The 23224-nt window shown below is 51.4% G+C and overlaps 1 protein-coding gene across 1 annotated transcript in view; it reads right to left on the bottom strand.

The window, feature by feature from the left end:
• The window catches only part of NUAK1 (NUAK family kinase 1), a 70746-nt gene extending 49904 nt beyond the window's left edge, over positions 1-20842 (bottom strand). The window contains exon 1 of the mRNA XM_058741537.1: positions 20179-20842. Coding sequence (XP_058597520.1) covers positions 20179-20436 — 258 coding nt within the window. The 5' untranslated portion in view covers positions 20437-20842. The remainder of the gene's footprint in view (positions 1-20178) is intronic.
• Between the last annotated feature and the right edge of the window lie 2382 nt (positions 20843-23224).

The following is a 23224-nucleotide window of genomic DNA, read 5'->3' as shown; positions in this document are numbered from 1 at the left end:
ATAATCCAACTGGAAAAGGAGGGGGACATGGGAGCTCCTCCCTGTCCTGCACCCATTCATCCTTCTACTGGCAGAAATGCCCTGACTTTGCTCTGGGGATGCCATTAGACGCAGTTTTAAAGAGACTGTCAGTCAAGATAAAGCACCCTCCCAATACCAGTGGGTGGACCCATGATCCTAGAATTTGGCTAAGAAGACGCTCTTTCCCCAGAATTGAATTTTGAGTGGTTTGAAGATGGCTGGGGCATTGGGTTTTTTCCTTCCCCCAGCCTGGTCCTGTGGGATACACCAGACCTTACAAATTAATTTTCTCCTTAAATGAGTCACAGAGTCATTAGCAATGTCATTTCTGTCATTAGCAACCAAGACGCCTAACTTCTACTGGGAGATGTCAATGCATTGGCGTGAGAAAAGAGAACAAGGTTACTAGGGAGGCAAGCACCCTCGGTGTCGTGGGCTAGAGAAGTCAAGGCAGGTGCCTGGGAGCAGGTGGGGTGGGGGATGGGACCAGAAAATACAGAGGGTTTAGCATGGACAAGGAAACTACCAGTCCCTCCTGATGCCCATAGGTAAACACATGACCCTAGAGTTTGGCCAAGAAGATGCTTTTTCCAGGACTCCCAAGACCCTTCCCAGAAAAGTGTCCTTTTGTGAGATCACAGGTGAACAGAGGTGGGGCCTCCTGAGAAGTCCTTCCATGCATCACCCACCCCCCCCCCCCACACACACACATTTCTACTTCCGTGTCTCACTCACACTCCTAAATAAGACCAGAATTGAGTCTTACTTTACCCACTCATTTTTCCATCCCTAAAAAAGGACACATCTCCACTGTCCCTTTTGCTCACACATAGTGCATGCCTTATACTCAGTCACCTCCTCCATAAAATGGGCCATGTCTCACTTGACTGGTATGAGTCAAGATGCCATCCTCAGGAACCATCCAGATGTAATTTTTACAATAATTTCCTCTCACACCACAATAAAGCTGTATCCTATTGCCGTGCAGTTTTGCCTTTTTTTTTTCTGGCTGGTTGGGGGTTCCGTAAGGATCATTTTGACCTATGTTGGTGGAAAAAGTCTAGCCATTATTCTCTGCCAAAGAATGTTCACGTGTATAAAATATTTACCAGTTATTGTAGACTGAATTGTGTCCCCCCAAATTCAGACCTTGAAGCTCTAAACCCCAATGTGACTATATTTGAAGGAAGTGCCTTTAAGGAAGTAAGTAAGGGTAAATGAGGCCATAAGGGTGGAACCCTGATCCAACAGGGCGAGTGTCCTTATAAGAAAAGGAAGAGACCCCCGCGAGCATGCAAACACCCACAAAGGAGCTGCGAGGACACAGTGAGAAGGTGGCCGTCTGCAGGCACAGAAGGGAGGCCTCACCAGACACCAAACCCTGCCAGCACTCCAGTCTTGGATGTCCAGCCTCCAGAACCATAAGAAAATTAATTTCTGTTATTTAAGCCACTTGATGTATGGAATTCCGTTATGGCCACCTGAGCACATGAATATACTAGTCCTCATCTGTGCTACCTAAATCACAGTCAACATATAACCCAACAAAAGGGAGGATCATTCATGGTCAATACCACACACACAGCAAACAGAGCCTACAGGACAGGAACCCTAACTGCCTTGTTCACCCTCGTGTCCCCAATATCTAGGAAAGAGTCTGGCACACAGCAGACATTCCAAGAACATTAGTGGTGTTGAATTTAATCAGACATGATGAACATAATATTGTCTTAACTTCTGTAAGGATGAGAACATCCATCCACTCACTACCACCAAGCTGGCCCAAGATCTGCAAGCTGCTAAAGTCAGACAACCCACCCAGATAATATCCCGGATTCCACTCCAGTCTACATCGCCTCTGTACTTGTAGGTAAGACCACAAACCCATGGATGGAATACCCGGGTGTGCAAACAACCCCCACACACTATGTTAGAAATGCTGCCCTACTTGACTGTACTCTCCCCACCACCCCATGAGACAGGCGACTCATTTTGCAGGACAGGAAAATTGACACTAAGAGAAAAGGACTCCCCAGGCCCCCACAGGGTCATAAAGGCAACATGCAACTGTCGGCCCAGGTACTTGGATTTTGTGGCTGGTGCTGGGTCACACCTGTTCCTACGTTTCATCAAACCTCCGGAACCATGGGGCAAAGAAGAAACACCCTGAGTCCTGGCATTGCGACCCTCCCTTCTCCAGGAGTTCGGCCTTGGGGAAAACGAGCTCAGATATCAGACTGTTGAGACTTCGTGGACCAGCCGGCCAGGGAGCTAATCAGAACAATTTGAGTGCGCGGCTAAGCAAGGACAGCCCTTCCTGGAGCGAGCCTTGCCTTTATGGCAACACTTCATAAGAACTTTTCCCTTACAACAAAACTGTCAAATCCAGCAACCACAGGCCAGAAACATCCCAGCTGAGCCCCACCAAGCTGCTTTCTGATGTACTGTACACACAAATACCAATATTCCCCAGATGTTCTCTATGTAAAACATTTGGTTTGAGACACAGCCCTTTTTCCCAAAAACCCTTACATTTGTTTAATGGACTCATACAGTTCAGCTAAAATGTCCTGGATCAGACATCTGAGGCCAGCCCGGCTCTGATGCAAGCATCCCATCTGCAGAAAAGACGAACAAGTAAATAAGACAGTCCTCCCCAAGATTTATGCTCCCTGCATCTTTATGCAGGTCATAAAATGTAAGCTATGTACGGATAATAATGCAAGTTGCTTTCAAGTGTGTTTCTGAGTCCATCTCGGTATTAATCTAAGACTGATGTTCAAACAGAGAGTGGGTCTGGTGTGCCGAACAGGAGGCCACATTCTGCTACTTACTCCCGCAGAAAAGAAGTTTAAAAATCTGTCATTGGAGCCCCCTCCAAGGTAGGTCTTTTCCTGGTCTTAGTTATTCAAATACAGCAGCATCTCCTTCATTCCAATGCCACATATCCCTTAACCCGCAAACACAGGGAGACGGTGAAATGGAAAATGTACTGGACCCAGCTTGGACGCGGGCTCCCTGAGTGACCCTGGTCAGCCCTACGCCCCCCACAATGGTTCATCCTGTTACAGGAGAAAACGGAAGTTCACTAAAGTCACCGTTGGGGCCTGTTCAGCTGTGAAGATTATACAAGGAAGGGAAATAAACCCTTAGGAAAGCCACCCAAGAAATGTCATCGAATCCATGCACTGAGCCCCCACAGATGGTAACCCACAATTCTCCTACTAATATTTATAACAAGCGTGGTCACAGCAAATCTTTGGGGAAGTGGAAAAATGGGAGTAGAAGGCCGCCAGAGGCAGCCTCACCGACAGAATCAAGACAGGACAACTCTAATCTTTAACTTTTCTGTGTTGTGTGAGCTTTCAGCATTGGGCACGCATTATTTTTGCCATAGGGGAAGAAGAATTCTATCATTTAAAAAGGTCACAAAAAGCAATGACAGCTGATGAGGGAGAAAGCAGACAAACTATAAATAGCAGACACAAGAACTCCTAAACAAAGTTCTGAGGACCATTCAGGAGAAGTTCCCCAAAGACATCAAAAAAAATAAAAGGTCTTATTTTCAAGGTACTTTGTTTTAAGAAGGAAAGAAAGCATAAGAGATTTCCATCATAAATGGCTATAATTTTTTAAAAGACTGGCTCTTCAGTGGGTGAGCTTCAATTACCTGCAAAAATACACTTAGAGTTCTCTATGGTAACTCAGTATGTCCACTTACCCGATGCAACAGATTAACCCGTATTCTCCATTTCTTTGACTGAGGCTCAAGGTAGGCTGAACACTAGAGGCTGTAGCACTACCCTCTGCTTTCCCTACAACCTCTGTGCAATCAGCCAACTACCCATTGTCATCCCCGCCGAGTCGACTGCCCCAATATGGCGGCCTGTACAGTCCATGGAACCCTTCATCCTCCGACAAGGCCAGCAAATCATGACATGGTTGTAAGCCCTTCCATGCTAGGGATCAAAAGCCCTAGATAGCAAACTTTACTCTCTCACTGCCAAGAAAAGGTAAAATACAATAAGATAACGCACAGAAAATGCCGAGCAGTGTGCCCAATGCTGCTAAGTGCTCCAAATTACTTTTATTATTATTGTTAACAAATGGGCCTTATGCAGAGATATGTGTAAGTAAGAAAACTACAATGAGACCTTCAAAATCTCAAGAGGTCGAGAGGACAATGTCAGAGGGTAGAGTGAGAAGGGGCTGGGAGAAGGGGACCAGCTGTGGCCTCTTTCAAGAGGACATTTCAGGTCACCCCCACTAAAAGAAATCCCTCCAAATGTACTTCTGTAGCCCCCAGGGAATTGATTTTGCAGGATGGAATTATTTCCCTGAAATAAACAGACACACAAAGGTCGCTACAACTGGGGCCTAGAAAGAAAACAAGCCAGCTGCCGATTTACGGGCAGTCTCTGATGCAACAGAGCAAAAGGTCCCGGCCCAGGTCCAGTGGGATGGCTTCGGACACACCACTCCTCCCTGGAGAAAGCAAACCGGTGGAAAGGCTCGGGGAGGGGACCTGCCTTCTTGTGGGGAAGGTCCCCACTTGGCCAGGCACCAACGGGGGCATCTTCAGGAGTACAGACCCTCGGACCTCTGCAGTCAGCGTGCGCCGGCCAGGGGCTCTCAACTCACTGCATGACAGTGACGTTGGGGGACTGTTAAAAAATGCCGATGCCCAGGCCCCATCTCCAGAGAGCTTTCAAAAGGTTATTTATTCCACTGCTCAGCCAGGACTGAGAACAAGTGGTGTAGTGGGAATTGCCCTCAGCGGGGTCGGACGGACCAGAGCTAACCCAGGTGCTGCCTTGACCCCGTGGGCAGATCAGCTACTCTTCTTTCACTGCAAATTGGTAGTTACCATCACCCCATGACAAAGCTGCTTGAAATGAGAAGTCACGTGTCAGCTGCCCTCCTTCAGTGTGTCTTGTAGGAGGCACATAGGGAGTACCTGTCGGTGTCTATCTTTCTCTCTAAGTGTCTCTCTTTCAAGGCTCTCACAAGTGAGTCGAGAATTCTGGGCCGCTCCCCACTCTAAGGGGTTTCCTGAATTTCTAAGTGGTTAAAAAATGGTGGGGGAAAGACCCCTGTCTCACACACACACACACACAGAGGCCCTACTGGGTGACAGGCATACAGCAGAACTATGTAACACAGCAAGAGTCACACGCAGCAAAATGAGGGAACACCTAGTTTTTAAGATGTACGTTGCTTTCTCTGTCCAGAAGAAAGCCTATCCTGGGTGTGACACTTTCTCAGGAAGCCCCTGCCTATCCTCGTGTCCCCCATTAGGTCAAGTGCAAGTCCCTTACACCTGGCGGTACTGCACAGGGCTGGCACGTGGTGGGCTCAAGGGAGTATCTGACAAATGGCGTGAGTTAATTCCGCTCCTCGAGGCCAGGGATGGGCATTTGTAGATCAACAGAGCTCATAATGGCCACAGATGTTAATCCCCTAAACAGGCATTTCATCAACACACCTGAACTTCGCTTCCAAGCAACTGGCAGAAAAGGATATAAAGGCCCGTCCAACATTCAGGAGACAGCTGCTCAAAGCCCAGTGACTGTGAGCAGCGGCGTCACAGCATTTCAGGGTCTGAATTCCATCTACGGGTACCGCAAACATGGGCAAGTGACTTCGTTTTCTGTGCCTCAGTCTATCCACTGTAAAATGGGAAGAGCCATGGTGTGCACCTCTTAGGGTTAGCACGGGGATGAACTTAGGTCAGTGATTTAACACGCTTAGGCTACAGCCAGGCACGATCACTGCTACGTAACTGTTTGCCATTATTATTACCCCATGAGAGGGTATCAGGCTCAGAGACCTCAAGCTTCAGGCCCGATATAAGAACCCCAAGGTCATAGGGTGCTCTGGTTACCACAAGAAAAGGTGTGCACTGAAGAAAGTGGGGTGGTGTATCCAGATGAATGCAGCAACTAGCTCCCCACTGTCCAGAGCTGTGTTTTTCAAAGCAGAGACCACGAACCAATTCCACCATGCTTACTTGAGTTGCTCGGTTACAATGCTAAAGACTCCCAGGTCCCCCTAAGTCCTACCCCAGCCGTGCTGGATCAGATTCTCTGGGGTACATGCCATGGATGGTGCATTTCGGCAAGCAGAGGAGATTCACGTGTCCCCACAAATTTAAGAACCGCTGGATCGGCTAAGCTAGAGGATCCGTGTCTGTATCACCCCCGGAGCCTCCCACATCGCCGGATACACAGTACGTGCTCAACAAATACCAGGTGAATCCATTCAATGATTACAATCCTCTTAAGTGTTGGTTCGATTATCTGAAGGCCCCCTATGCATAAGCCACATGCAGACCAATGCTGAATCAGACTTCATTCATCCTAAAAATCTTTACTGGGTGCTTACAACATACCAGGCAGTGTTCTAGACCCAAGATACAGAAGAGATGATGAATGAGGTCGCTCAGAGATAATCACAGAGAGTGACAAACACTGCGTATGGAGCCAATAACGCCAAGTAAGGGGGTGGCACACTTCTCCCATTAAACTCCGCATCTAGAACAGTGCTGCCCTTTGGAATTTCTACGGTGACGGAAAAAACATTTTCAGCACCGTCCAGTGGTAGGCACTGGCCGCACAAGGTTATCAGACACTTAAAAGGGGGCTAGTGTGAGCAAGGAACTGAAGTTTTCGTTTTAACTGTGATTAATTTTAACAGCCACATGTGTCCTTATTAGACAGCACACGTCTAAAGGCAGAACAAGAAATGGAAACGGGAAATGATAACACAGGCAATATGTACTACGGGGGCGGGGAGGCGGGGTGGGCGCTTAGAGCACCATGTGTTATCAAATGCCTCTCACCCAATTACCAGATGCCCTAATGTACTCTGGCTCCAAGAATTGAAAGTACAAGGTCAGGTACAAGGCATTGTACTCGGGCTGGAATTTTTATAGCCCATGATCAGTTGGAAGAGGTATGCAGCCCAGCCAAGCCCCAGAGACTGCAGTTCAGGAACACAGCACCGCCCGCAAAGCCTGCCCACAGCTGCCAGAGACATCTCTCCCGGCCCCGCCACTCTGTTGTTGGTCGGTCATTCTGTCCCTGGCTGGAACGTCCCACTGGGCCCAAGACACTGCATGGATTTTATGAGATTTCTCCGCTTCAAGCATAAGGACAAGGACAAGCCTCCTAAATTCCACCGGAAAATTGGTGGCTAATCCAAACATTTCATAAAATTAGAACTCATTGTGGGGCTGAAAGGAATTCAGACTGTGCCGCCACCAGAGAAATGCAAGATATTTGTTATAATTTTTTCCTTCATGAGCTGTTTTAAGAAGCAAGTGCGTTTTCTGCTTGAAATAAAGAAGGCATGCGGGGGGGAGGGGGGCTGGAGGGGAGAAGGGTGGAGGGGCAGAGTTTTTGTTTTTGTTTTGTTTTCTCTGTGGTTTGCAAAAAGCATCACCAGATGACAAATGGAGGAATCCTGCCTGACTCCCTAATCCCACAGCTAGCAGAGATAATAAACCTGCCTTCCCAACCTTGGCTGCATCTTGCTTTTATAGAGACGGAGTTTTTCCTGGAACATGGTACTTCTGTGCCTTAATTTTCTTCTTGGGCTTGAGCCCCAGAAGTTTCACAGGCAGTGATTTTATTAGCAAGAGAGATACCTGAATCATTCATTTGGGCCTGTGTGCGTGCACGTCACTGACATTCATTCGCCAGGCATGGGGCTAGGCGCTTGGGATTCATCGGTAAGAAAACCGACGAAATCCCTGCCCTGGCGGAGCCGGGATTCTAGTGGAGGGACAAGGGAAGCCTCGGTGACCGCCACTTCAGAGCAGCGTGGGCACAAGACACACAGACTCGCCGAATGCGGACTCTGGAAGAGGCTGGGAAGGGGGTTCTGGGAGAGCAGGAACCCCATCTTCTGACCATCACTCTCTCGCTATCACCCAGAGCAGAGCAGTGTTTGACACACAGCTGGCCCTCAACAAATGTTTGTTGAATGAATAATCAATCCTGACAAAAAAATCTGTCCCAGAGCCCTCATCTTACAGACAGCCCTCATCTTGCAGCCTAGCAGGGACAGTTCAACTTGTGGCAAGAATGGGACGGACCCCAAGACTCCTGACACTATTCGCTGACTCTTAACGCCCCACAGCCATTCAACAAGTATTTGTTGCATCCTTCTTGTGTGTGAGGCCCTGAACTAGGCACCGGGAGGACATAAACGAGAAGGATAACTGAATTAGTTGAGATTATGCAACAAAGTTCCTCCAATTGCCATGTTCACAAGCTTGGAGACCACTTCTCTGAGCCTGGGTTCAGTGGGTGTTCACCATCCAGTGTGTGGGTGAAAAAAAACAAAGCAGGGGGCTCCAGAAGCTTCCAAGGTCCCATCCCACGAAAGGCTAGGGAACCGAGGGATTATGACCATGACCCTGATGTCAGATAGCCCTGCCCTAAATCCCAGCTCTGAGACTTTGGGCAAGTCGTTTGATCTTCCTAAGACTCTTCTTCCTCAACTGCAAAATGAACACACTGATGATAGAGGACAGAAGGCATATACTCAGAACAGCGCCGGCACACACACTCGTCACCCAGTAAATGTTTCCTGCTATTAAGACTGTTAGGGAACATACCCTCCATCTGCTCTGAACCTTCCTACACATTCGAGAAGGTGGATGGGTCTCAGTGGAGATTTCCACTTAATTCCTCCCCTCTCCAGGATTTCTGCTGTCAGCTGCTTGCATGCCCATTCATGCAATGAGGGAGGTTTCCCTCCCTCAATGTCGCTTTTTTTAAGTTTATTTATTTATTTTGAGAGAGAGAGAGAGAGGCAGAGAGGAAGAGAAAAAGAACCCCAAGAAGGCTCCGCACTGTCAGCACGGAGCCCAACACGGGGCTGGAACTCACAAACCTCGAGACCATGACCTGAGCAGAAATCAAGAGTTGGGCGCTTAACTGCCTGAACCACCCAGGTGTCCCCAGGACGTCCCATTTGATTCTGCCTGGGAAACAGATATCCTATGACCACGAAGAAAATGCAAGCTGGGGTTCTCCCTAGAGTGAGCACATCCTTGCCTTGCCTTTCCATCCAAACACATTCACATGCTGGGCTCGGAGCTCACCTACTCAATGGAGTGTTAGCCTCTTCCGCCCCACTCATTCTGCTAGTTGAAGGAAAAGTTCACTTTCAACTCTACTAAGAACCATTACAAGGTAATTATCCACCTAGGAGGCATGTTCTGCTATTACCGTCCCACTTTCCACATAAGAAAACTGATAGGTTCTTTGAAAGTGAGAATTTTCTGTCTCACACAGAATCTGGCACAGAACCTGCCTCACAGACATCCTTGAAAAAGCGGTGCCTGCCTTGAGCTGAAGGGGAGTGTATACAGATCCAATGGGATCCGAGAACCGGGAAGGTAATGGCCCTCCGCATGGGAAAAGTCTCCTTACACTTGTCAAAGCCTGCACCAGACAATCGGAAAAGAGTTTTGAGAAATAAAGACACTTCCCTTCCCCTGCAACAAGGAGTCCTTTGGCCAAAAACCAAGCAACAGGAAATGAAATCTACATTCTACCAATTTCCTTCAGTGAATCCCAGGATTCTCTTCCTGTGAGCCTGGAGAACAGTCTGTCTCAGCCCCTCGATTTACAGGTGAAGAAAGGGGGTTCAACACTAGGGTACCTACTTCAAGTGACACGCAGCACCCAGGCGGCCGGGGATACAAGGACAGCCGGCACACTGGCCTGCCTTTCCCAGGAGGGCTCCTTCCAAGAATAACACTTAAGGAGCGTTTGCTGTGGACCACACACTTTTCTCAGACCTTGACACACAGCTCATTTATCTTCACAGCCACTCCCATGTCACAGATGAAGAAACTGAGCCAGGCTGACCATCTCAAGGTTACACAGGAGGTTCAGGCAGGCTCTGAAACCCAACCCACCCCCCCTGCTCCCTTTCAGATCCATAGATTGGATCATCCACTTCCTTTTCACCATCCTGTAGAAGACACAGAGTGTCCCTTGGCAGTCATGTCCCTTGGCACTTAGGCAAATCACACGTGAGCTGAGCCCAGGGCATGAGGGAAAGACAATGGCCAGCAAGGATTCCAAACCTGGAGCAATCAGCAGTCTTGGTGGCTTTGGAGCCACTTGAATATGAGGAGCTTGACACAGAGGAGGGAGTGGGGGAGGGGAGGGGGCCCTTAGAAAATTCTAACACAAAGAAGCAGCTCCCTCCTTCACACTGGGAAATTGCCCTTGGGCTCTGAGGCACTGGAACCCGGCTATCCCCCTCCCCTCCCAGGGAAGGGGGAACCTACCACACATGCCTCCTAGCACGGTCCCCGGGGAAACTTCATGCTGTCTCAGTATCTCTAATGAAAGTAAGCGACATGGAATTCTTCTCTTGAGTTTAAAAGGCAAATCATGATGGTGTTTTTTCCAGACATACATTAACTCTGCACTCCAGTCGGTTTACAATTCCTAAAGCACTTGATTTACAACCCAGGGAGAAAACGGTTTGCAAATCTTGCAAATGCACTTTGCATCTAAAGCTTGCCTCCTCTGCAGAGCTGACCACCAGGCTTCTCAGATGGGGGGCTGTGGGAGCAGCCCAAGGAGGCGGTGGGGGGCGGGCGGGGGTGGGGGGGCAGGGGCAGCTGCCCAGGGTGGGAAACAGGTTCCTCCCTCCTCCTATTCTTCTCCAGCAGGGGTGCAGAGCTGCAAGAGAGAGGCACTTACCTGACAATGCTAGGCTCTCCACACCTGTCCACACAGTGGTGAGGAGGGGGGTGACCCAGAAAGGGAAGAGGGTGGGGACCCAAGGGACCTTTCCTGCTGCCTCCCATGGTCACAGAGCCCCCCTTCTCAGGATTGCTGCTGCACTCCCCAGTCATTCATTCATTCATTCATTCTTACTGAGCACCTACTATAGGAAGGGCACCAGGCCACAGGCCAGAATGCAGTGAGGAGTAAGAAGGCACCCCTGCTTCCCTCCTAAAGGAGGACGAAGGGGAGGGCATACACAGACAATTCGTCAAACGCACATAGTTCATATGTTCTTTTTTTTTTTAATTTATTTACTTTGAGAGAGAGTGCGCACACATGGGAGGGGCAGCGAGAAGGAGAGAGAGAGAGAGAGAGAGAGGGAGAGAAAGAGAATCCCAAGCAAGCACCACACTGTCAGTGAAGAGCCCGACGCAGGACTCAAACCCAGGAACCGTGAGATCATAACCTGAGCAGAGATCAAGAGTCGGACGCTTAACCAACTGAGCCACCCAGGCGCCCCATAGTTTACATGTCCTGAAGGGAACGGACCAAGGGCCGAGACAGAGTAATAAGGAAGTGGGAGTCTGGACACCCAGGTGGGAACCTTGAAGGACGTGGCAATTCCGTGTTTAGCAGGGAGAGTCATGATCCAAGATAAGAAGGTCACCGGGTACTCTATGTGGTACTTCTCACCAAAATAGTAGCACCAGCCCTTGTTTTCAAGAGCCTGCTAGGCGCCAGGCTCTGCGTCAGAAGCTTCCAAATCCTATCTCTCCTACCAATCCCACTTGGTGGGATGCCGGCAGCCACACTTTCTAGACGAGAAAACAGAAGCTCGGAGACAAAGTGTGGCTCACTCAGGATCATCCAGCTGCCAAGTAGCAGGGACGACACTGAACTTCTTCCTCTACACCCCACTGATAGCCTACCTTGCATGTTCCCAGATTATTCCAGATGTATTACTCACACGCCCCAACTAGGTTCTCAGGATCTCGGTGGCAGCACTTGTCATATTCTCTCCTCTGAAATTGCCAACAGTCCTGAGCACTTAGTACGCACTCATTCAATACATCTGCTTTACCACTAGATTAAAAGAAAAAGAAGGTACGTCAGCCCCCAGCATATGTTGTGTCTTTGTTATGTGTTTTTATATGTCGTGTCTGAATATCACAACTCAGCCACAGAGCAGCGATGAGTGGCAGCTAATAAGAATATTGAAAGCCACCGCCAGGCATGCCAGGTGGCGGTGTGCAGAACATATACACCCGGGGGCCCGGTGGAGGGACAAATGAATGGCATCGGTTCTCCCAGAGCCATCAGTCTGGGGCTGCTGCAGGCCAGGAGGGGAGCCTTTTCCTATTCACTCGCCTAGAGGGACGCCATTTTCTAATTCAGACAAATGCGCCCTTTTAGACCAGCAAAAGCCCCAGCTGCATCCGCTATGCATCTGTGCATCCGCTATGTGTGAGGCACGGGTCTAAAGGCTCAGCCGCATCGCGGCATCTTCTTCCATCTTCTCAACAGTCTGGGGAAGAAGAACCATCATAAGCCCCAGATGAGGAAACAGAGGCTTAAAGGAGATGAGTAACACCCCCAGGTCACAAAATTGTCAAGCGGTGGGAGGGAACGGAACGTGGATCCGGGCATTCTGGTTCCAGGGTGCTCTCGTGGCCACGGCACACAGGTCACTGCTTTCCTCGTCTTGTACAACATTAGCACGAGACTTCTATGGACCCACAGACTGGAATCTCGGCAGCCTGACAGACATGGGCCTCCACCCCCGAGCCCCTTACTCCCCCCACCCCCCCGAGCCCCGGCTTGTTGCTGTTTTGTTTTTCAATTTTTTTTAACATGATTTATTATTGAGAGATAGAGAGAGACAGAGCACAGCAGGGGAGAGGCAGAGAGAGAGGGAGACACAGAATCCGAAACAGGCTCCAGGCTCTGAGCTGTCAGCACAGAGCCCAACGCGGGGCTTGAACTCACAGACCGTGAGATCATGACCTGAGCCGAAGTCAGACGCTTAACCGACTAAGCCACCCAGGCGCCCCTGTTTTGTTTTTTTAGTAATAGCTTTATTGAGATATAATTTTCGTATCACCAAATTCACCCGTTTTAAATGTACAACTCAGGGATCTTCGGTATATGCCCATATTTGTGCAACTGCCATCATAATGTTAGAACATTCTCATTACTTAAGAAAGAAACCTCGTGCCCGTCAGCAGCTACTCCCCACTTCCTTCCAACCTACTCAAGCCCTAAGCACCCCCTCATCTACTTTCTGTCTCTACGGTTTGGCCTATTTGGGACATTTCACAGAAATGGGATCAAGCCATGTAAGATCTGTTGTGACTGGCTTCATTCACTGAGCATAATGTTTTCAAGGTTCATCCGTGTTACAGCACGTTTCAGTATTTCATTCCTTTTCACTGTTGAATAATAACCCATAAGTATTCCATAAATGGAATTGTGGAATGGATCAGATATAATATTCCACAAAGAAAAAGAACACACCACATTTGATTTACCCACTCATCAGTTGACGGATGTTTGGGTTGCTCTTACTTAGGGCTCTTGTGGATCGTGCCACTGGGAACATTTGCATTCACGTTTCCGTGCGGACGTGTGTTTGCATCATTGGGTAGGCTGACGAGCGGAACTGGCCATCCCCGTTTTAAAATGAAGTTAAAAGTTTACCGAAGGTCCCCGCCATGAAGTCAACATCTGGCTGCTCTTGGGCTGTTTCCAGAGAATGTTATCAATACAGCCAGACTCTGCTCACGGGTGGGTCATCTGGCCGAGCCCCTCCTACTCTGGGGCCTGGGATCTTCTCATTCCTGCCCTGTGTAGCGTCATCTGGGCCAGCGCGATGATAAATGCATTCTGCTTTAAAACAGATACTTCACAAATCATAACTTACAGATGCTCCAGGACTTTCATGTGGGAAAGACAAATGAGACTGAGGCTGTCTGACTCCGGAGCCACTGAGGACAGGAAGCCACGGCCAGGAGGCCGACAAGCCCTGGACAGACGTCTCTCTCCCTAACGAGTGCCTGAGCACATGTAACAGAAAGGGAATCCGTGCGGAGAATGGTCTGCCTGGCTTTGCAGACTTCGCTGTGTAACCGGCCATTCGTTTCCAGCCGTTGTTTTTTCTTCCCAGCAAATCAGAAAGCTCCTTGAGGTCAGAGACGATGACCTACGGCCTTTCCATCTCCTAAGATCTTCCCTAGCTCAATGCATTCACTTCAGTTCCATCCTACAAGACTTTGTTGAGGACCTACTATGCGCTTGGCACTACGTGAGGCAGTGACAGGAGGTAATAAGACAGGGCTTCCCAACAGACAAGATACTTTGCCTCAATCCTCCTTTCCTGCGGCTTCCCAGGAGGAAGTGAGACGTCCTGTGCAGTGTGGGCACATCTCTACCTGTACACGGGGAGGTGAATCAGCTGACCTCTCCAGACCCGCTAGGGATTCCACAATCAGAGGCTACTCAAGGAACAAAGAACTCAGTGTGTGTCCAGATGGAGAGCTCCCTGACTTGACTCATTAAAGCATACTCACGGCCCAATAAGCAGTTTGCCAGAAGCAGACATATCAACGCGGTTCCGATCCTTATCTTCTCATACCTCAATTCTTGCGAAAACCTGCAGGCTAGCCTCCCCTCTCCAAGCCAGCACACCAGAATGTTGGGCTCAGAGCCCCGCTGCGACCAGAACCCAGGTCAGCCCACCTAGAGGAAGAGATATGGTCAAGGTCTCTGCGTTCACACTGCCTGGGTCCAAACCCTGACCCTGCAGCTGCGTGTGACCTTCACAGCTGGTGACTCGGTTTCCTCGTCTAGAAAATGGGCTCATTATGAGAATTAAATCAGTTAATATGTACGTGGCAATGGGGGCGCCTGGGTAGCTCAATCAGTTAAGCATCCGACTCTGGCTCAGGTCATGATCTCACGGTTCGTGAGTTCGAGCCCTGTGTCGGGCTCTGTGCTGACAGCTCGAAGCCTGGAGCCTGCTTCGGATTCTGTGTCTCCCTCTCTCTCTGCCCCTCCCCTGCTCATACTCTGTCTCTCTCAAAAGCAAATAAACATTAAAAAAAAAAAAAATGTAATATGTACATGGCGATGTACCTGACCCATGGTATAAGCCCTCATAAAGTATTAGCTGCTATTACCATCATGAAATATTATTATTACTAGCCCCATCCTATCTTGTCAATCTTGCCTCCCAGCACAAACCCTGCATCCTAAGCAACACGGCCTGCTCACCCTAAAATCTCCCTTTGCCTGAAATTCCCTATATCTCAGTCTCCTGAAACCCAAATCAAGGGTCATCTTGAACATCAACTGCCCTCGCTAATCCTCCACTATGCCACTGCCCCTTCCCAAACAGCGCAAAGAAACCCCCCCTCCCCCCGGGGAAAAGAATCACCCCATGGCTGGTCTTCTGACACCATGAGCAAAGAACCACGCCCAAATCCAGAGGCCATCCATTGTGCAACATGAGGAAGGTTCTCCGTTTCTGTAGCAGCAGCGGGTTTCGAAAACGACTACTTGACATTCTTTAGCTGTATGACCCTGGGCAAGTTACCCAACTTCCCTAACCATCATTTTTCCCATCTATTAAATGGGTCTAGCTAGACTGCACACCTCTCAGGGTTGTTGTAAGGCTTCGATGAGAGGAAATGTCTGTAAGGCAGTTAGCATGGCACGTCACACCCCAAGCTTTCAAAAATATCAGCCAGTAATAATCACAGCAGCGGCGGCAATCGGGGAGGGGGTGTTCCTGTCCAGGACTGAACTCAGCGAAATGTACTAAGCTTCAGGGAGCTACATTCCAACGTGAAAATCACCTGATATGATCCAGTCCTACACAAAGGAGGTACTCAGACCTAGTGACTGCTTACTGCCTCCTCCACCAGATGGGTAGCCCCGTGGGTCTCAGTCATGCCTGTGTCCCGGCCTTTCACACGGAGAGAAACACAGGGGAGATGGTAATAACTCTTGGTTGAACTGCACAGAATTAGCTCAAAATTTGTAAGTACATTTTATCTTTGCTACTGGACTACGAGCTGTTTAGGAGTGAGCATCATATCTTGCTCTAGTAAAGATTTATTAAACAAGTGATGGAAAAACACCAAAGTGAGAATCAGATTGGTTAGACCCAGCTCGGTTACTTCCTGGCTGTGCAACTGCAGAGAAATCACTTAACGATTCTATGCCTTATTTTTCCCGTCTCCAAGAGGAGAAGTTTGGACCACGTGTTTGCCAATGTCCCTTTACTCCCTGAAAGTGGGTTGGGGCCATAATTGCAATAAGGCACCCCAGCCACCCCCACGGGACAGCCACACGTCACCTGCCTCAGCAGGCCCGCTTACTACATTGTGCCCCTCGTTTGCAGTTTCCCGGAACCAGGCTAGGAGCAACTTTGGGCTAGGGTTTCAAAAACCCATTTTTGGTGAAAGCAACTAGTTCCTTTGCTAAGTGAAGACGCCCCATCACCCAAGCTAGAGCTCCGGCAGCCAGGAACGCCGCGGCAAACCAGGGGCACACTCTGCCCGCTGATCCGCCACTCCCGGGCCAGACCCCTTCTGGAGACCTCGCCCCCCGGCTCGGGAGAGATGACCTGGTGCAGGGGAAAAGTCGAACCCTTGACGGTGAGGTGATCACATGACACCTCTCCTCAAAATGTTGTTTGTTTTGGGGGTTTGGGTTTTTTTGGCAATAGTTTGAGCAGCCTGAAGGTCCGGGCAGTTTGGCTCAAAGAAAATGCATGCCGTGTTATGCCACAGGGCTCCACTCAGCAGCCCTGCCCAAAACTGTATCAAAACAAAAGTTGTGCAAGAAACAAAGCCCAAATTCAAGGCTGTAGAAATGCTTTCAGATCCTATCACAATCTGGCTGATTGTCTCAGCTCCTCATGGGCGCACTTTTCTGTTCACCTTGTGTTCCCTAATCAAGCCGAGAAGCCGACTATTTCCCCTACCACTCTGAGTGATACAAGGCTAATTTGTCCCATGCACCATGTCCCTCTGATGGTCTTAAAATCTAAATGAAAGTCCACGTGAGATGAGGAAAAAAAAGAATCTGCTAAAAGAAAGCAACTAAATTGGTGAATTTCACTTTTTGAGGCTTTCTATAGACGATTTTATTCAATTATTACAACAGGTCCATGAAAATGGTACCACTGCCAGCCCATTTTACAGATGAGGAGGCTGAGGTTTCAAAGTAACATAGCCTGCACAAGGTCACAGAGCTGGCGAAAAGTCAGGATTTGAATGTTGGCCAGGGCTCTCAGCCCCTGTGCGAGAGTGCTTCCTGGTCGGATGTGTTCATCTCCGGAACAAGCCACTCGGAGCCCTTGTGTCATTGACACCCTCAGGCAGTGGCCACAAACCACATTTGGGAATCAGAGGGGAGCATGGCTGGACCAGGCCAGGCCGAGTCGGCCACTCTGAGCTCGGGATCCTGCAACTCTCTTCAGAAGTGGCTTTCACAGAACACAGAAGACAGTGTTGTGCAGTGCTCTGTTTGATTCTGAAGGCCCTTCCAGATGTGCAATTAAAAGCCACAACATTTTCATTTTTAAACACTTGTCTGCCTCTGAGCTGCTTTCAACAGGGGGAGGGGGTGTCCCACTGATTCCACAGCATCTCCCACCTGGGACGCCAGCTACTCTCACAGGCAAAGCAGCTTCAAGCCTCTGCACCTCTTGAGAGGACGTGGGCACAAATGAAAATAAAACAGAAGACTGAAAAGGCAGGCCGGAGACAGTGCTCTCTCGGGTTTCTTCAACCGCACCCCAAAAAGCAAGGTGCATCCTTAGAACCAGAAGCAAACTCCAAGTCCACACTTCAGATGAAAATTCCTTGCTGCTCTGGACAGATTCTGAATCGCCAAGCGCTGGACAGGCAAGAACGACTTGCTGACCGATTTTTTTGTGTGTTTGTTTTATTTTCTGTTCAGCCAGGCATAGGGAATTTTCCACCTGACAATTCCTGTTTCTCACTTAAGTTCTTACACCATCTGTGAGCACTGTGCTCAGCAGGGGGAGGACTCAAGGCCAAGGAGGCCTTCCCATCTCCAAACCTCAGTTTTCCCATCTGGTTAATGCAAGGTTCTCACCACATGATTGTGCTAACATTCGTAAGTTTATGTATCAAATAGAAAGCAGTTTGAAGATCTCCAGCTTCTGAGCTGGGATCTGCTACCAGACTCAAAATCTTCACCTAATTTTTTAGTAAAACAAGAGATTTAGCTGAAATTAAGAGCACAATGGGAACCAACCAGGGCTGGACAATAAGAGAGCAGGACTTCAGTCTCCCTGCTGAGAAAGGAGCTTCTCCCGTTCTCAGGGCGCCCCCTAGCGGCCGTCCAACTAAATCCCGACGGAATGTTCAGAGTTTCTGCAAATAAAGGGAAAGACACCCACCAAAAGAGAAAGGCAGGCTCCCGTCTCCTGATGCAATCCCTTTCACTCTAGCCTCGTCTGTGGATCAGACAGCAAGACGAACGCTTGACAGGAAGCCCCAGGGAAACTCAGAAAGGTGTCTCCCATAAGACGAGATCTCATTCTTTCAAACAGCTGGCGGCCGCTCCCCAGCATTCGGGCTTCTGTGTCCTCCAGACACACCCTTACCACTCAACCCCTCACAGGCTCACATCCTCAACCTGCAGCTCCAGCCGCGTCTGTTTTTCATTATTCCGCTTTCCAGCTTCCCAGCGCGATTCTTCAACAGCTATTAAGACAACACGAGCAAGGAGCGAGGCTTACTTCTTGCTTCTTCAACATCCAGCCTGGGGAATATCACCTCAGAAGAAAAGCATGAATGAAGTGCACGTTTCTCAGCCTCTTCTTCCACCAACCTGAAAGTGCGTTCCTCAAAGTACATCTTTACAACCGTCTCTACAGAATTTTCAACCTACAAAAAAGTGGCACCTGCCCAGAATGAATTCTGAACCACTTGTTGGCTGTAGGATTTGTTTACTGAAGACCCCTTTCAAAATACAATGCACAATGTCTCGAATTTCCAATTAACCTATCACAGACCCTTTTTTTTTTTTTTTTTTTTTTTTTTTTTTTTTTTTTTAAGCTATAGAATACAGTTGGATCAGCCCAAACAGGGAAACTTAGGATGCGGGAGTTATATCCAGGTATCCAAATATTTGAGAATTGAGGGGCTAAACTTTCTGACTGGTACCCCCTACCCCCACCAGAACTGTTCCTGTAGAGATTGAAAAGAAAAATACCAACATCAATCTACCACTTCCCTCGCCAGTTCGTTTTGCTTTTTTGCCGTGGTCATTTGTTAAGTGTATAAGCAACTCTGGGCCCCGAAACACCCCCCAAAAGTGCACGCAAGGAGTATCATAATTAGTTCCTGACTTTGGCCCTAAATCGATTAAAATACATCTGATACGCTTCAAATCAAAGAACCATGTTAATTTTCTGCCACACACCACACGAAATCTTTCTGCAACAGTCAGTCACTTTGAACCCAACCCTCTAGCCACAAGCGGTGTGGATTTCAAGGGCCTGTTCTGCAGAAAGGAAAACGACAACAAACCAAGTTCAGGACAACGCAGAGACCCCAAGGCACTCAAGGAGCTGCAAATGGAGCTGGGACCCTGGCAGGGTTTCAGCTGTCACGAAGAGTGGGGCGGCTGGGCCAGACCCCGCAATTCAGTAGCCCTGAAACCAGGACCTGAAATGCAATGGAGTCGGCTGCAACTCGGCATCGGTGTGGCAACCCATGCCCTGGGCATTTCAGTCCTCCCAGAAGCAGGAGGCAAACTGTCACAACCCGCAGGCATGCAGCAGCCTTTAACTTTTGCTCCCAAACCTTCTCTTTTAAAAACAAACAACAACAACCAAAACAAAACAAAACAAAACAAACAAACAAACAAACAAAAAACAGAGGCAGGAGCCCACCCTCCCTTGCAGCTACAGCAGCATCAGGGTGATGGGGAATAGGAGTGGGAGTGGGGGGTCGCATTCATCTACAGGACACAGGACTTGGGGAACCACAGCACCCCGCTGAGGATGTGGGTCTGTTCGGAGTTAGAGCAGCGAGGCATTCCAGGGCTTGGTCTGAATGCGTGCCCGCGAGGGAGACCTCCACGGTCCCAACGTTGCAAAGTGTTTGCAAATCATAAACACTACTTTGCTGCTGGGAGAAAAACCCCCAAAATATGCGCAGACAGGATGTAACAAGTGTTTCGAGAGAGAGAGACACGCCTGAGCCACGGCGAGCTGGGGAGAGTGAGGAGTCTGTCTGGGGGTTCCTGGGAAGCCGCTCTCCGACGAGAGAGTCTCGGTGCCCAAGACCCCCGCCCCGCGCGCCCTGGGTCCGCCGCCGCGTCCAACCCCGCGCCCCCGGGGGCTTCCCGCACTCACCACTCGGCCCGAAAACCTCTCGGTGGCCCTCTTGACTTTGCCGTAGGTGCCTTTGCCCAGGGTCTCCTGCAGTTCGTAGCGGTGCTTCAAGTTGTGCTTGTGGTGATGCCGCTTCACCCCGTGCGGCTTCCTGGGCTCCGGGGCCGCCGCCACCGCGGGGGCGGCGGTTGCCCCCGCCACCGCCTCCGGGGGAGAGCCCGGCGCCCCCGGCCGCAAGTCTGGGCCGTCCCCGGCCGCGGGCGCAGCGGCCCCCTCCATGTCCGAACGCGGGGCGAGCCGGGCTGGAGAGGGCAGGACCGGACACGGCGCTCGCGGTGTCGGGGTCCCCGCCGAGGAAGCCGGGGCGCGCTCAAGGTCGCCCCCGCAGCATCGGGGAGGCGGCCCGATCCCGCTCGGGCTGCGGCTCGGTCACTGGCGGCAGCGGCGACTGCACATCTGGCGCCCCTGGCGCGCACGGTCCGCGCACCGCCCCCCGGCCGCGGCGAGCTGCGGAGCGTCAGGCGAGGTGGCGGCGGTGGCAGGGGAGGCGGCGGTGTTTGCAGGAGGGAGGGGAGAGGGGTGGCTCCGAGCGCAGGAGGGGGAGTGTTATGTGGGGCGCCGCGCCCCCCGACCCCTCCCCGGGAGGACGCGCAGACGGGGCGGGGGCGGGGGCGGCGCGCTCGGCCGGCCCCGGGGGAGGGGAGCGAGGGGCGGCGTGGCCGGGGCTTCCCCACCTCCCCGCCGCCGCCCGGGGCCCGGGGCCACCCGAGCTGGGAGGGGGATGGGTGCGTGTCGCGACTCGCCCTTTGTGCCGCGCGGGGTAGGCCGCAGCGGCGGCCAGGGGGCTTTGTCCTCGCTCGGCCGGGCCGGGGCCCGGGGGCTTCCAAGCCCCAGCGCCCCCTCCCCGGGCTCGCCCGCCGCAGCTACCGCGGGCCCGCTCCCGCCGCCGCCTCCTGCTCCGGCCGCTCGGCCTCCCTGCCTGCTGGCGCCCGGGCGGCGGCGGCGGCGGCGGCGGCTCGCCGAGCCCCGAGACGGGGGAAGCGGGAGCGCTCCGAGCCGGAGGCCGCCGGGCCCCGCTCGCGATCCGGCCGGGGGCGCCACGGGCCCGGGCGCCCCTTCATTTTCTTTTAGGTGTCGCCGCGGCCGCCAGGCCGGAGACGGAGGAGAGGCTGGGGGAGGGGAGCAGGGCGGGTGTTGGGTTACAGGCGGTGAGTCACGGCCCCTCCGCCGCAGTGCGCACCCCTCCCGCCCCGCCGGGGCTGGCACCCCGCCTCCGAGGCCCCCTCCTCCGGCTGGGGCGGCTGTGCTCGGTGGAGGACCCCAAGGGGGAGGGGGGGGGCGCCTCGACCCCGGCCCTGCGCGCTCGCCGAGGAAAGGCGGAGTCGGGGAGGAAGGGAGGCCCGGAGGCTGAACCTGGGGCCCGCCGCGGGACTGCCCGCCCTCCGACACCAGCCAGGGCTCCGGCCGCCTGGGAAGGGAAGGCAGTTGGGGGCGTGGAAGAGGTGCGGAGCCAGGGGCGCCAGGACCGAGCCGGGCGCCCACCCTGCCCGCGAAGGCTGCCTTCGGAGGTGGGCGAACCGGGGACTTCAGAGGGAGCAGGGCCGGAGCCCTCTGAGCAAGAGGCGACCGGCAGGCCTCTTGGTCCCCTTGGGACTTGGGAGTTTTCCTCTAACTGAAAGGACCAGACCTCGGAGGTGGTAACGGTGACTGTACCCCGCAGGCCGAGGGTCGGGCGGAAGGGCGTCCCACCGCGGTGAAGCTGCCCCCCACCCCCATACAGACCTTCTCCTAAGAAGCTGCAAGGCAAGAGAAAAAGAGGCCTTAGGGAATTTTTTTTATAATGGTGCAGTATACCAGACTGGGATAGGGAGCGTGAGGTATGAAGAATGTCCCGTGCGTTGTACAAACCGCCTGGTGGTTCTTTACTTTTCCACCAGTGAGCCGCTCTCCACCTTCCTCTGCAGCTCTCAGGTTCATCCCTTCTGCATTCCTGCTGTCTTCACTCATGTCTACCCCTTATCACCTTACCCTGGGCTCCCGCGACAGCCTGTCCTGCCTGGGAGCCCCCTCCCTGCTGCCAGAGAAATGGCCTAAAGTGCTGCAGTCATCGTGTCCCCCAAACCTGTGCCTCTGCCACACTCCAGCGTTAGGCATCCTTCTCTGTCCAAACTTCTGTCAATCTGCTGATGATGACATAAACCCCTCTCTGCCCCCTCCTGCCTTCCCCGAGAGCACACTGGTTATTGCATAATACAAACAGGAAGGCCATGTCTATGCAAATCCTATTCTATCCTCCACACTTTGCAGGGCCCCCCCACCCCCATCCTGAAACTGTATTCTGCTTATATATAAAGTCTCTAGACATTGTGCATCTAAATTAAAGAGTCAGAGTGAGCAAAGTATCGGTTTATCCCCCATGGATAGGCTGTGTGACCTTGGTCAAATGACTTAACCTCTCAGAGCTTTTGTGTCTTCTTCTTAAAATATGGATTCCCCGATCTGTTTTACAGGTAAACAGACTGCATAGTGGTGATGAGAATTGTTCACCAAGCATTTCCTGGTTCTTCCCCCACCCCCACCCCTCCTCTTACTCCCAAGGGATGTGGTAGGAATCTACTACCTTATATGACCCACTTGGGCCAATGGAATGAGAGCAGAAGTGATACGCATTGCTTTCAGGTAGAAACTTTTAAGGGCCAATGGGCTAATCCGCATGTCTTGAGAATCCCAAAAGTTCAACCCTGGCAATCTTGCATTGACAACCGTGGAAATGCAGAGATAGAGCCTCACCAAGCCAGTGTGGGTCTCTGTAAAGATGGCAGAATAGGCCCAGCTAATCTGCATTAGAAAAGCAGCGTGAGGGGCGCCTGGGTGGCGACTTCGGCTCAGGTCGTGATCTCCCCCCACCACCGTTTGCAAGTTCAAGCCCCCTGTCAGGCTCTGTACTGACAGCTCAGAGCCTGGAGCCCGCTTCAGATTCTGTGTCTCCCTCTCTCTCTCTCTCTCTCTCTCTCTGCTCCTCCACTGCCCGTGCTCACTCGCTCGCTCACTCTCTCCCTCCCACACA

Source organism: Neofelis nebulosa, chromosome 8 (genome assembly GCF_028018385.1).
Source record: "Neofelis nebulosa isolate mNeoNeb1 chromosome 8, mNeoNeb1.pri, whole genome shotgun sequence".
NCBI classification, from domain to species: domain Eukaryota; kingdom Metazoa; phylum Chordata; class Mammalia; order Carnivora; family Felidae; genus Neofelis; species Neofelis nebulosa.
Note: the sequence above shows the minus strand (reverse complement) of the source record. Positions and strands in the feature narration are given on the sequence as shown.